This window comes from Morchella importuna, assembly GCF_003444635.1.
Source record: "Morchella importuna strain M04M26 chromosome Unknown Morimp01GS009, whole genome shotgun sequence".
In the NCBI taxonomy this organism is placed as follows: Eukaryota; Fungi; Ascomycota; class Pezizomycetes; order Pezizales; family Morchellaceae; genus Morchella; species Morchella importuna.
In genome coordinates this window covers 1,230,246-1,245,431 of record NW_025763406.1, presented here as the reverse complement: position 1 = coordinate 1,245,431, position 15,186 = coordinate 1,230,246, and the positions used below count along the sequence as shown (strand labels likewise).

The 15,186-nt window shown below is 44.7% G+C and overlaps 3 protein-coding genes across 3 annotated transcripts; 1 reads left to right on the top strand and 2 right to left on the bottom strand.

Moving 5' to 3' along the window:
• Window positions 1-780: 780 nt before the first annotated feature.
• On the bottom strand, window positions 781-3,144 carry LAJ45_04095 (uncharacterized protein; the record flags this gene model as incomplete). Its single annotated transcript, XM_046113676.1, has 5 exons — window positions 781-1,220; window positions 1,278-1,748; window positions 1,799-2,862; window positions 2,913-2,983; window positions 3,040-3,144. The coding sequence occupies 5 exons, from the start codon at window positions 3,142-3,144 to the stop codon at window positions 781-783; spliced, it is 2,151 nt and encodes a 716-aa protein (XP_045973405.1).
• Window positions 3,145-5,065: 1,921 nt separating this feature from the next.
• On the bottom strand, window positions 5,066-5,916 carry LAJ45_04094 (uncharacterized protein; the record flags this gene model as incomplete). The annotated part of the gene is made up of 2 exons (XM_046113675.1): window positions 5,066-5,771; window positions 5,846-5,916. The coding sequence occupies 2 exons, from the start codon at window positions 5,914-5,916 to the stop codon at window positions 5,066-5,068; spliced, it is 777 nt and encodes a 258-aa protein (XP_045973404.1).
• Window positions 5,917-8,683: 2,767 nt separating this feature from the next.
• On the top strand, window positions 8,684-9,629 carry LAJ45_04093 (uncharacterized protein; the record flags this gene model as incomplete). Its single annotated transcript, XM_046113674.1, has 4 exons — window positions 8,684-9,110; window positions 9,167-9,356; window positions 9,459-9,493; window positions 9,586-9,629. The coding sequence occupies 4 exons, from the start codon at window positions 8,684-8,686 to the stop codon at window positions 9,627-9,629; spliced, it is 696 nt and encodes a 231-aa protein (XP_045973403.1).
• Between the last annotated feature and the right edge of the window lie 5,557 nt (window positions 9,630-15,186).

The window sequence follows — 15,186 nt, the reverse complement described above, 5'->3', positions numbered from 1 at the left end:
CAGATATAAATCCTTGGGTAGGAAAGAAATTACGAGTACATGATGTTCCTAGCTAGACATCCTGAGGATACGTTGCATCTTTTAATACTGAAATCTGTCCTACTCTTTAAGAGGCAAGGGCAAATTCTACATCTGCGTTCGGTTCTATGTGCTGGCGGATAAAAGAGCGCCCACCAATCGCCGAATCTGAAACAAAGATAGACTTTGTGAAAGTTGCTCTAGAGTTTACTCCAAGTTGTCCTATGACACTTGATTCATCTGTGAATTGATCTTAGTCGCACGTTCTCGGGCAGCAGTGAACTTTTTCGTTCCGCTGCCAAGATAGTTTGCCCCCGCAGGAGATGACGCCAACAATATTGCCTGAAATTTCACTCTTTATGATTTATAAGTGCAGCTAATCAAATCAGTATATACAGTGACCTCAAAAAATTCAAATTTGGTGCAACCCTCCTTAAAGTAGGATATTGGGACCTTTCCCGAAATAGTTTACAACGAAAACACCGTCGACATTTTGCCTGGGGGGAACAGACCATTTTCACGACCTCCAGCCATATCTGGACCATTTTTTAAATTGAAAAATGATGATTGAGTCCGTTTTCGCGAGGCATGAAAAGTAAATGAAAGGAGATAAGCCGATTTTTTTAGAAAAATAAGATGTAAAAACCCGTGAACTTATTTGTGTGCAATAGCGAATAAACCGACCCGACGCAATGACTGAGAAAATAACCCAAATTTCAACTGAACGGATCTCATGAGCTCCTATGGATGTGTCACACTAATTCATCCTCCAGACCACGGTGGTGGTGGCCCGTCATTTCGATTATTCCAACCCTCCTCAAGGCCATAATTTGACGGCTGAAGTCCATCGTTGTTGCCCACCCAGGTACCTGAATCTAGGTCAAAACCGCCAAAGTCCAATGGATTACCTGGATTTGAGAACTGATCGAGTAGAAATATATCTACGCCGTGAAACCCTTCGGGATCATAGAATTGAGAATTAGACGTCACATAAGGACGTAAGGGCATTATTGGCGGCCCCATGGGCAGGCCCTGGTCATAGGCTGTTGTATACGGTGTAATCTGCACGTTCTCGACAATCGGGGACATTGATAGCATCGGTGGCGTTTGAGAATATATGATTCGACGCTTCGATCCAGGTGGGGTTGATGCTGGCGATGTCGATAGCGGTGATGTCGAAGGCGGCGATGATCTTGCGGGCCCTTAGTAACATGAGTAAGTGTATGTATCCTAAAATTTCAGTATCTTTATGAGCATACCTGATACGATAGCTTTATGCGTAGCTATCCTTTCTCGGGGGGCACCGGGATATGTGTTCTTTGGGTCGTCTCCAGTACTCTTCAAGCTTGATAGCACTGCAGCACATTCTTTTTCTTCCACTGCTCTTCTTTGACCTGAGCTGTTGATCGCACGAATACCCAATTTTGCCATTGCACCCGCGACCCACCACCATTCGCCGTAGTACGTAAGTTTCTCAATACAATAGGTATATTCTGAAATACATTTACCGTGGCCTTCACGTACTTGTGCATAAAAGGTTGTTAAAGCAAGCGATAGTGCATAAGGCAATATGGGCGTCGGTGGGAGCGGCTCTTTACTTTCGCTGAAAATTTGTATAACGCTCCTGGCGGCATTTAGACGACGCGTGTACGAATGACTGTGAATTTGATTTTGAGTACGTGTGCGGTGGGAGAGGATAGAAATGGCGTAGTAAAATAATTTGAGAATAACTGCAACACATCAGACCAAAACCTTAGCAAGACTAGAGACTATGGTTTACCTAGTTGGCCTCCTTCCGGTACTTCCTCATCTTGTAAATGAGTCTCGAATTCTGGAAACAGGTGTTCCCAATCTCTCTCATTCCCAGGGCGATACAGGGCGATGACTGACTCCAGAAGCTCGGCGAGCTTAACCATAATACGGAATCCTGCCCCCCTTCCACCCTTCAGTTTGGTGGGCCGATCAATGCTTACGTCTTCCAGTTTCACTAGGATGGGCCTCCCGTTCATGGCAGCCTGAAGTTTATCCAACGTCCATAGACACCACCATAACTCCTCAGCTCTGGAATTCCTGATATGTAGACCTAGTGAGTGAGCATGATGGATCGCCATTGCTAAGTTACGGCTCGATTCGTTTCCTCCGCCCAGTGATAATAGCGCATATACACGCACGAGGTTCATACGATCACGCTCATCATCTGCGTATAGCAATGCTTTGATGCGTGTTTCAAGACGCAGTGAAAATTCGGAAGGTTTCAGGAGTTCACCAGACGCCGATAAGCGCAAATGCGCTGCCGCATCAGCATGCCGAGAGGCAACAAGTAGTATACTTTGTAGTAACACAGTCGGAATCTTGTCCGGGGTTCTAAACAACGCACAAGTCGCATCATCGATTATCGGAAATAAAGGATGAATTGAATTATAATACAGCCCGAGCAGTATTTCCATACAGGACCGAGTCGGAAGTGCATAGGCGCTTAACGAAGAAAGGTATGCTTCCAAGTGCTTTTCAGGTCCACATTCCGCGGCCGGAGCTACGGCTGTAGGTTTTTTAGAGCTCTCTTGGTCTTGAAAACGGCGCTTCAATCCTTTGTGCCTGAGCAGGGGTTCAGGTGATTGTGAGACCCAAACGCCCACCTCATTGCGGTCAGTTGCGACCTCAGACGTCGAAGCGGGATCAATATCGTTGGCCGTCAAGAATACGGATTCTGGATTAAGATCACCGATAAACCGTGGATTTTTATCAGTGATTGTATTCTGTTCGGCAGCATCTTCGTTGTCGTTGCGGGGTTCATCTGATGGCCATGTAGTAGTTTGTGGAGCCTCGGAATCAATCAAAGCCAGACTATTACACAAGTGTTAATAAAAGACTTTCTAGCGGGTAGTAGCCATGACCTGCACTGAATACCATCCTGAGCACAGCTTGCACAACGCTCGTGATTTTCGAATGGTGGAGGGCACTTTCTCTGTTTTCTGTCAGATTGCCAGCTTTCAACAAGTGGGTCCCTGGGTTGCCATATACCCGTCTGCTCTTGCACTGTTCACATGCGCGATGTGCTCTTTTGCGCTTTCTATATGCGCTATTGTTGGCGGCGAACACCACTTGAACCGCCTTTCCTCCAGTCATAATGGCCGCTTTAAAACAAGGCTGCGTCGATAAGAGAAGGAGGAGCGGATGATGAGACGACGAGACGAGGATGATGGTAGGAGCTAGTTGTTGTCGATGTGATTAATGAAAGTATAAGTAGAAACCCGAGAGTTGTGTTGTGAATGATTAATGTAAGTAGTGAAAGAGTGAGAGAGAAAGAGAGTTATGTTATGAGGAAGGGTGTGGTCGAAGAGGATGTTGAAGATATGTTTGACGTTGTAATCGGCTGGACCGTTTTCTCGAGATCAGCCGCGGCCACGCTAATAATATTGATCCACGCAGAGCCTCAGAAGCCCACTTGAGTATAGTACGATATTGGTGCGCACAGTATTTACTCGCGACCCTAAATATCATTGTCATCCATACATAATAAGTACTGGCTGGTGCAGAGGATCAGGCCCGTCAATAAAATCTATGCTCATGCCGCGGGTCATATGTGCTGTAGCTAGTTGTACAGGAAGAGCATGAACGTGAGGCGCACAGCGACGCGCAGCATGGGAGGGTACGGTGGTTCCACGATTGATATATGGCCGACAAGTAAGAAAAAGCGTTGAGTCCCTGAGTAATATATGTAATTCTCCATCCTGGCTTTTGAGGAGTCATTTCAATTGCTAAAGTACTCCTCGCAAACCCATATCACGAGTGGATGACATGATGGTTCACTGATAAAAATAGGTGATACAGATATGTCTACCCAGTTAACTTTAGTTGACAGTTACATGCTGTATGGGTTAGACTACACAAACCTAACCTATCTCAAACTACTCATCCCTGGCTCTCTGGCCCTAACCCCTCCCAACAAGCTTTTGAACTTGGACCGGATTGCAGCACACTAGACTCCTGGCGGTTAAACTACATGTATCTGAAAGGCGTTATATCGCCAAAACCGTGAAGAGATCATATCGTGCTTGCCAATCGTATATAAACGGTCCATCATCATTAAGGAATTCCGATTATTAATTATCAATTAATTTGGTCAACTCTATTGTACACGGGCTAAATCTATTAGATTTTGGAAGGTGGGATCCTTCACATGCATTTCTACAGTAGTAGAGTGCTTGAGCCCATTCAAGCGGACTCAAATGCTCTAGTTAACTACATCATGTAGATGTGATTCTCACAGGGCATATGAACATTTAGCAGCAAATCTGAAGGGTTAATATCGGTATAAATCGCGACTGACGCTACACATACCAAAGAACTAATACTCTCGGTCCTAGTAGGCAGAAGAGTTCACAGGTTTCGAGATGAGTATCTGTAATTTGAATTCGAAAGGTGCAGTGGTACATCGCCAGTTTATTCGACTTACTAGCTACAGCGAAAGCTTGCTATAACGGTACGCTCGGGACCGGAATTTGGTACCGTTATAGAGAGATTACCCTTATAGAGGAGGTGCTGGTGCTGAAAGGCAGGCGAAAAGGACCGAGAAGTGCTACCGTTATAGAGAGATTACCCTTATAGAAAGTACCGTTATAGCAAGCTTTCGCTGTAGATATATAGAGTACGTTACATAATAACCGCTATACCAGGTTACATTATCTTGGATTGCGAATGGATTCCGATTTTGTTTTGCAAGCTGTTTACTACATGTAAGGACCTAAACCCAGAAGAACAGAACAAGTATACACCTAGTACGCAAGGCAAAGCCTAAGCCAAGAAGCCAGAAGCACCCACAAACTCAAACACTATGAATTTTCTTCCATTCTTCAACCAAACCTTTATAGTCGATTGGACGATAAAGCCCAAAAAATAAAAAATTCTGTCAAAAAACCTTTCTTTCTGTTACTCTTTAAGGATAGCTCCTTCAGCATAACATCAATCATCTGAATTCAATCTGCTCAGCAACTTTCATCACATATATTTAACATACATGTCATGTAGTCATCATAATCATCAACTTTCAGGGGCGGAGTTGGCTTACGGGCAAGAAGTCATACAATATGTATGGGATCTTCTCTCCGACTGTCAGGTACCGTTTTTTCACCCACACATCTAGTAATGCCACCTCTTTCTCCATTTCCTTCGCTGAGATTTTCAATTCCAACTTCCCCGTCATCCAAGCCACAGCCCACACTGCATTGACTTCGGATACGATGGCCGTATACCCTGTCCCGATAGCACCGACAAAAACAAATAATCTATCATTACTTTTGTAGAGCTCAGTTGGGAGGATGCAGTTGTAGAGGCGGAACGGGGTGTGGGGCACATTTGGGACCCTATAAGAGGGTGGCGGTGATGCTAGTCGCGGGAATAGCTCACTAACCCTAAGCTCTGCTTCATGACCCAAACTCCTCCACTTCTGACTAAGTTCCTTGGGGTAGTAATCTTTGGGATATGGAAGGCCGAGGTGAGGGGCAGATGAAACTCGAAAACGTCCGGGGGACATAGAACCAGAGCGGGAGGGATCCTGCACTGTGGTGTTCCAGCCTGTAGCGAAAATGAGGGCGTCTACCTCAACATCAGTGCCGTCTGTCAATGTCACCTTTGACTGCCCTGAAAGCGACCCAATTCCTGCCCTGTAGACTGTGACTTTCTCGCTTTTGTGGAGAAAATCTAGAATCTCTGGCTTAGTTACTACACACGAATGTGTATTTTCCCAAAAGACACTGAAACTTTATGTCAGCCTTCCTTTCTTCAAAGCCTTCCAAGACAGGCCAACTATATAACTTTCGTTACAAACCTTCGATCTAGCATATCTGGCTTAAGCATCTTCAGATTATGACTCTTCTCATACCCCCATTGCCGATTCATAACTGAGGATACCAGTCCCCAATACGTCCACTGTAACCAGTATCCAAATCTACTCTTTCCACTGTGTAAAAACCAATACCACCATCCTTTACGAGCAAATACATTAGGGTGCCACTTTGACGCATATCGGCTTCAGCGACGGGGCACCAGACCCGTCTTTCCTAATAACCCAATACACATGCTTACCCAGATTTACACAAGTACTCACTACATCCAACGCTGACTTACCACCACCATATACTAGAACACGCTCTACCTTAGGTGCAGCGAGGCGCTCCAGTTGGGCACCTAGACCCTGTGAATGGGATTTCAGGCCAGTAAATCCAGTGTCCTCTAAGTCTGGAATGAAAGGCTGGGATGTTGTCCCTGTTGCCAGGATCAATTACTTATCACAATAAGCTATCCCTCTATCATTGGGGCCTTGATACTCTACACTCCACCCGGAGTCGTTGTGAACCCTGTCAATTGCCTGTATCTCATGGGACAACTTAATGCGGTCAAGTAACTTGAACTTTCGTGCGTAGGCTTCCATGTAACTGCACAACATCTCTGCGGGTATGAAGGCGTCGGATGAAATGCCCAGTGGAGTATCAAGAGGGAGGTTAGAGTATTCGGGTACGCCAAAGGGCTGTTGAGCGGTAGATTCTATCGCGGCTCCAGGGGCCACCAACGGTGCTGGCGCGCTCAACGATTGTGAGCTCAACTGTGGGGTCGATTTGGAGATAGCTGTAAATGACCCAAATAACAAATTAGGGGCCGCTCAATAGGTGCTGATTATAATAAAGTATATGTATACTGACGTCTTTGCTGTGGCCAATCCAAACCAGCCTGCGTGGAAACGTCAGTTTTGAAATCTTTAATTTAATTTGTGAAGTGGCCAGGATAATGATAATACCTGCGCCGACAATTATAATAATAATTAACTGAGAGAATATGCGGTGAAGACCAACAGGAGGTGCAGTCACTTCTTAAGGATAAATATCAGCGGGGTAATCTATTCTCATGTATTACAAGTTTTTTTTTTTTTTTTTTTTTTTTTTTTTTGTTCACAGACTTATGCACCATGGAGTACAATACAGTACCATGTATCTCAGCCCTACATATTTCAAACACGTGTTGGTGCAGGCTGCTACTTTAGTGGCTACGTAGGGCTGGTTTTTAGCTCAATCATTGATACATCGTCACTGATCAGCCCTAAAATACGGGAGAGCAGGGATGAGATAAATTACCAGAGTAGGGAATTAGACTACATCAAATAGCACCTGCAGAGGAACAGCTAAGGTTCGTCCCGCCGTCAGGAGTCAGGACAGCAGAGTACCTACATGTGTTGTCCTCTAGAGTACTTAAGCTCAAGCGTAGCTCTCAAACATGCATTGGCACACTCTGCTAGTCCCTGTGGGGTTGTGGTGGATCAGGTGTGCCGAGCCAGGATATCTAGCTGGACCTGAGGAGCGGTTTGGTCTTTCTGGAATTGATACAGCAGGAAGGTTTTATGTTTCCAGCCTTCAAGTACATGTTCTTCTGATGTAGGTATAGTTCTAGGACATAAATCATCGTATGGGGCGGCGTAGCAACGGGTTTCGACACCTCCCGCCCCATCATGACTACCCACCCAGCAACCACAATTGACCCTTTGGAGAGCTGTTTTTTTGTATAGTTGTTCAATAGTAGCTAAATAAAGATAATTGGACATTTAATATCTTGTATACCAACCCCTTGCCTTTATAACAGCTCTATTCTCCTAAGCATGCTCTCAACTAGCTACCAAATCTCTAGAGAATAAATCATCAGGTAACAGTTCCCAGCAATGAATTAGACCTTCCTCCATGAGGGGCTTCAATACTTAAGGTGATCTAGTATCATATCCCAAATGGGGGTAGTGTTGATGGTAAAGCTTCTTGGGGTGTGCTCAAACATGTTCAATGGGATTTAAGTCAGGGGAATAGGTAAGCTAGTCCTCCAGAACATCTACCCCACACTCCTCCAACCGCTGAGTTGTAAGGGTTGTGGTGTATACCTTTACAAACTTAATAGTTGTAGGAGCATGGGGTACACTGTCTCTGGGCGCCATCGGTGGTTGTGGAAAAAATTTGTGGTCAGGCATTGCAGTCAGGCGTTGCAGCGTTGCGACCTCACTCACACCTTCCGATGATTTATGGCATTGCGCTGTACATACATGTGCACGGTACATGATCTACATACATGTAGCTCTCGACTACCGATCTTTTCGACTTTATACTTAAAGAACAACCTCAATGGCATATGGATCGTAACAAAGACCCAGAAAGCTTCCAGACTTGCTTTATTGCGCCATTTCTGTTTTCGCCTATTTTTTCATTCTTTTGGGGACAAATTCTTGCTTGTACCGGGGGTCAACCATAAATACCGAGAATCTGATAAGATAAACATACCTATTTCACAGCAAGATTCTTCGTACTTACCCTCAACGCTCGGTACAAAATTTCGTCGTTGCTGCGGTTTATGTTGTTCCGGACTGAGATATACACGTGCAGATATGGGAACAACCGTAGAATTTATGATCATGTCGCATTTGTGCATAGTTGAGAGTTCCCTCAGTCAATGGAAAAAATCCCTCAGGTTCATATATATTAAGACCCAATTTCCTCTCGGTTTACTGATGAAACTGTCACCAGCCTTGTTGTGAGACCAAAATCTTAATGCTGTAGAGCTAGGTTTTCCCCTAGTGCGCCCGCCCTAGCCAGGCTCCACAACATCATCTTTCCCGACCATAACTATTAAACCTGCAATGTCACCGTATTTAGTGCTTATAAGCCTCGCCGATCTTCCTCCCCTCCTTGATGCTGATGCCTCGCTCTACCCTTCGCCCCTGACCCTCTCTACCCTCTCCTCTTGGACCTCCACAGCGCCATCACTCTCCTTCAAATATCTCCCCAAGACCGAGAGCACTTCGCCATGCGGAGTATGCATAATTCTACCGCTCCTCTCAAGGTATTGGGAAGCATTGATCAGAGGTGAGCTGAAAGAATGGGATATAACCCCAGCTCACCTCGGCATAAAAGATGAGGCTGTAGGGCTACATGTGTGGCATATTGAACGTTTTGAAACATGGCAACGGGATTGGGGCCGCTTTGGATCCTGGGTCTGGAAGGATCTAGAAAAGACCATAGAGAGAATGGTGGTAGGTGGATGCAAGGGCGTGATTGGATATTCAGGTAAGCATATAAATTCATGTCGTGGAGCTATTTTTTGATAATGACTCGGATTGTAGCACTTTGCGTAACACCTGCTGGAGAGTATCTGTTTCGTGAATTATTGGGCTTCGTAGACTCGCGGTACTACAGCGGACAGGTCGTTATTAAGGATTCCGGCTCCGGCCGCACAGAAATTGTGGAAAGGGAGGTGTGGGAAAGAACACCAAATGAGCAAAAGAAGGGAGAGATTGTGGCACAGTGTAGAATGTTGGTAAGATATTCTTAGGGATTGGCTACTACATTGGATTATTTAGGCTTGTTGCCTTGCCCCCGCTTGCTATTCAGCATCGAAAACAGCTTCGCATCTAGGACTATAACTAGAATAGGGAATACTAGAGTTGAAGGTACTTATTACCACATATTGGAAGAGAACTACTATTCAATTGATATCCAAGTAAATTTTAACCACCTATCTAATTCGGCTTCGATTTTACAGCCGGGCAGAGGATACCTAGGACCTACATGTCTGCTACCACGTGAGATCAATTGATATTCTCAATCTTAAATAAAACCCTTCCCTGCGGAGTAGCTATCTGATTGGATACCATCTGATTGGATGCCACTTGAGAACTGCGGGCGTGGAGATACATAAAACCACCGGAGCTATCGCCATGCAGGCTCGGTGCGCATTCCCCAACAATTATGGTTCTCAAATGGCTTCCATGGTGGCATCGCAGAGCAAGGCTACAGTGCTGCTATCAATCACTGAATGATTATTCTAGGTTTCCTCGAATTGCGGTTGATATATGATCAATACCATTCCGCCTAAAGGGGTCTTCAAATGTCTGACTGGACAATTCATAGCACATGATACAGCTTAGATCTATTCGATTCCCCGAAGGACTAACTTGCGATATTTGGCTAAAGCCACTCTCAAAACCTTTGCTCGAGCCAGAGAGATTTGCTTTGCAAACAGCTCTCCGTCAGATTCTAAAAGAGTTATTCTTGCCGCTCATGGCCAAACAGGCACTCCTAAGAGTCTCTAAATCAGCAGCAAGAGCGAGACCTGTTAGGTTAGTCTGCTAGTATTAATTCCAGTATACAATCTTTGTCAGTCTAAACAGTAATCTTGTTACTCGCGTACTGCGGTCGTACTCCCGGTCAGGCCAATCCTGATAACGCCTATAATCATTGGCCTATCTCCTAAAATTTGGGACCAGCTGATATTTATTACTAAAGTAAGCTATAGCAAACTAGATTCATGTAAAACTAAATTATTATGCACGGTCAAGCATCCGGGGAGCATCATTTTTACCGAACTCAAGTTTTCTCTCTGAGTTCCTCAAAAGAACACAATACGGTCAGCAAACTCCTCTGGAAAACGAGCGGAATCGAAGCAGCAACGAAAATATGGAAACAGTTTACCAGGTGGAGACATGAGAGGAGTGGACGAGATGAAAATGCGGAAGAAGAAAGAAGAGAACTGTGATACGGGTGGGGGACGTTGAGAGACGCTGGGGACGAGGAATAGGGCAAACACGATGTAATTTTATATACATTTCCTATGTCAGGCAAACGTGAGAGGAGGTGGAAGAGAGCGGGTAGTTCAGGGGCCATTTCCATAACTGTAAGGTTGCATGCAATTGATGAATTAAACAAAAAAACAAAAATGCACGGTCAAGCCTGAGGATATTGTGGGGAAAACAAAAAGCGTGGCCAGACAAAATGAAAACTCTCAAGAAAAAACTCTCAAAATTCGCACCAGTTACAGGCATTGATGTGTCATTTAACCTTTCACTCAGGGTCGAAAGCTCAACTCAGGGCTGATTCATTTAGCCGGTGGTCCAATCACAGAAGCCACCCACAGATATATATTGGGCCCATTTGCTCTGAATAATATTTTATGCGTTCAAACGACATAAACACATCTTCCACACCCAGATTATGGACTAAATTTCAAATCATATTTATTCTCCTCAACCTGAGCTTTATTATAGAACGAACAACGCATTATCACTCTTTCTTGAAGCCGAGATCTTATTTGCAAGATGTCCATGTAAGGAGGGCCTAAAGAAACGAACGGAAGATAGTAAATACCCCATTACGATATCTTGGCTACTTCAAGGTCGATATATGCAAAAATAGTAACAGACAAAACGAAACTGAAAATGAGTGGCGTAGTCCTATACCTGATAACAGAGATAGAATAATAGGCAACCTTCGGCAAAAACAATTATATCAATGCGGGGAATCATAACCATAACTACCACCTACTTTTTCTCGTCATTATCATGAATTAAAATTGAGCCTTAGGCCCGACCGTATGCCCCCCCTCTAAAAACAATTTTTAGCTAACGTAGGCAACCACTTAGTTACCGGAACGGAATTAGCCAGAGATGTAACAGTATCTCTCATAAACCTATAAGTTTAAGATTGTATCGTCCCTCCAATTTTTATTGACTCACTAATATCATACTCATACACAGATGGTAGCTGTCATGCGGTGTGTTGAGACTCAGCACTATCTACCCTTTAAGCGGTCAGGCTAAATCAAAATCTTGACTGAACATGATATAACCTACGCGCTTTATTTAACTCTATCACTGTTAATTCTATGGGATAGAGCTCTATGGGGTCAATGAGAGAACGAATAGTAACAGTGTTCAATTGAGAACGTTAAGTCATATCGCGTTCAGTCACGATTCTTATTCAGCCTACCGCCTAAGGGATGGTCAAAGGGAAATTTGAGTAAACTCAAAAGGTTAGAGTTGTCTATTGCTGATGTTTTGAGCTTAAGTATAGACATGTGGTCATCCTGCTGACAAGTTATGTGATAGTCTATATCTTGGCACAATTCAATCATTGACCCAATGCTGCCTGTAGGAACATACTCTCCACGCTTGTATTTGTAGTTTCGCGCTCTAGAGTATATGTGGAATAACAGAAAATATACACAGCACCACCGCCTACTGTAAGGTCTAGACTAGCACTACAACTTCCTCTTGACCACCACCGGAGCTGATACAGGGCAGTATCTGGTTGCCTACACCTAGACATATAAGCGCATCTCACAGAATAGGGAAACCTCCGTACATAAGAGATAAAAGGGTAGAAATTACTGCAGCAAAAGCTTGGTATAACGGTACGCTCGGGACCGGAATTTAGTACCTTTATAGAGAGATCATCCTTATATAGGGGGTGCTGGTGTTAAAAGCCGGGCAAAAAGGACCGAGAGGTACTACCGTTATAAAGAGATTACCCTTATAAAAGGTACCATATAGCAAGCTTCCGCTGTAGCGTTTTTAATATAGTGGACGCTTTCACTATACTCCATGCGGTATATACGGTCAGCACAGGGTACGTCAATCCCAGATATACGCCGGAGTGATAAGTTATACGCAGATGGCCGATCAATTGCTTTTTGGCTTCCATTCAAAATCTTGGAATTGGCATGTTAAGCATATCCCGTGAAAGCGTCTAGTTGATGGTCTTGACGTGACGGTTAGGTGAGATGAAACGTGTGGTGTCGTTGAGACTCACTCCATATCGTCATTAGCCCTAACCCTCGTTCCAAGACATTTCCGATGAACCAGATCGCAAAAGACTAGAGTAGAACAATTAAAATACATAAATAACACTTATTTTAACCTTGTTGTATTCAGAAGACTATTGTGAGCTTACGTTCTGGAAAGCCTACGGGGCAATGGGCCTTATAGTTTTATGCGGTTCCAGGGTAAGGTACATGTAGGTACTAATAATCAAAGAAATGGAAAACAATTTGTAATTGACACATTGCATAACTCTGTTTATAAGAAAGTATATTATATTATGCGTGGCATTTTCCTAACGTACTCAACTTCTACTATACAAGGAAAGGTACATCCTAATGGATCTGATACGTTAATTTTTGCACCCCATCCCCACAGATGTTTCTGCACTTGCAAATCACTCTGTCTATCCGGACCATCGCCGCTTCGATATGCTCATCGCGGTATTCCTGGGTCTCCATCCTCCAGATGCAATCAGTCACGGGTTCTATCTGTTGTCCGCTGAATAATCTCAACCCGAGACGTCTGGAAAAGCTCATAGGCCAAGCAACAATAAGGCTTTGGAGATCTTACCTGTAAGACAAGAGTTGCTGCAACCGCCTGGGCACCACCTTGTGCTACGCACGGCCCACTCGACCATACCAAGATTCCAGTGTAAGCAATGGGAAACATCTGATTGGAGAGATATTTGTTTTACAGCTCACAGCATGGGATGGCAGGCATCTCCCCAACAAGGTAAAATTACCCTTAACCCAAGACCTAAGATAGCAATGCATACATACAGTCGCAACTCGATATGCCGGATCTCAATACGCCGGATCCCTTGCTATCCCGTACGAAATCCTCTGGGGTTTTGGTTTTTTTTACTGCAAAATCAATTTGCTATCCCGGATTTTTTGCTATCCCGTATGAAATCCTTCGAATCTTGGCAATCCGGCATATCGAGTTGCGACTGTACGCAGCTCCCACCTCTTTACTTTTTTCTTCTCCCGGGATGTTCACTGCATCCTCTTTCGACTCCAGATTCCCCGGGTGTACTAGACCATATCAAAAGTGCTAGTGTCCCTTTAATGGATAGGCCATCACGTACCCGTCCTAGCCCACTAGATGTAATCACGATATCAGAAGGGCCACTGCACGTTTGATAGCCAGGGACGATAATACGGAATGCTGCGTATGTATTCTGTTTTCGCAGACAAGACTTTATCCCGGGACTGACAACAGAGACACTGCTGCTTCTGGGGTCTGCCCGAATGGCAGAAACGCGGTAGGAATAGTCAAGTTCGGGGGTGGAAGTGCTGAGATGGAGTATGCGGTGCAGATCTGCTCGATGGACGGCATACTGCCAGCCAATTTTCTTGCGTATTGGTACGGTTCCGAGGGGCACGCCGGTATGCCACCGACCGAGATTGATTGAAGCGCGAGAGGCGGCAGCTTCCTTGATCTGGGGGACCAAGTCCCAAAACCTGCGATTCTCAAGGAAAATGCTCTTTGAGTACAAATTTCATAACCCTGCGTCCGGCAGCAAAACAAAACATATATCATTTAACCGGTAAAAAAAGAGCTACAGGCGAAACATTTCTGGTGCTACCTGTATTACTACTCCAGCTCGCTGATCTTTGCGGCGTTGATGAGTGATGTGCCGTGCAGTCTCATACGGCATTTTAGAATCTGCAATATTAATCCTTACACACCTCTCTTCCAGCGGTAGCAATAGCATCACGTCCAGCGCGCCCAATGCCCGGCCCGCAGACATGCCAGCGATGCCTTGTAACCGTCTGAAGTAATCCACCTCCACTACTACAATACTTCTTCTCTCCCGGATCAACAGAATGCGGAATAAACGCCTACTTGCACCGTGCACTGCACGGGATTCTTTCTCAGTAAACGTCCACCATATCATCTCACCCAGAGGGGGAAAGCTCACCCGATAATTAAGACTCGCAAACATTTCTCGACAAACATCCATCGCTTTTTTGTTTCAGCCGCCGTTCGCTGGGAATCGGGGTAGCCATATGAACCGCGGGGCGGTGTTACCACTACTTGCTACCCCGCGGCTTTTATTCTCGTGAGGTGAGTTAGGTAGAAACTCCTCTAATCTCTTCAATTTTCTTTAAGAGAGGGAGTCATACTGCGCTAGTCATGTCTCACCAAGAAACCCTAGAGTAGGTTATGTACTACTTTAATACCTATTCTAGATCATGCTTTTAGACATGCAGTGAAATCTCTTCTTCTGTCTCGGCCATAACGGCACATGAGCATAATATGTAACTCTAACCCAAGAAGTACATATATTATTATACTCACGCGGAAGTCCGCACGCTCCACTAGCTTATTTTGATACCCTCGTATCCTGCAATATATCCGGGAAATGATCACAAAATCATTAGGGCGCTGATTACGGCAGGGTCGTAGAAATTAATTCCGTACCGGTAAGTGTATGTGTGTATATGTAGGTACTGAGGGAGTTTCGGTAATTATGCAGGGATTCGCAAAACACGGAAACCCTTGAAGGTGGTGATTCGTTTTTTTCCTTCTTTCTTTCTGCT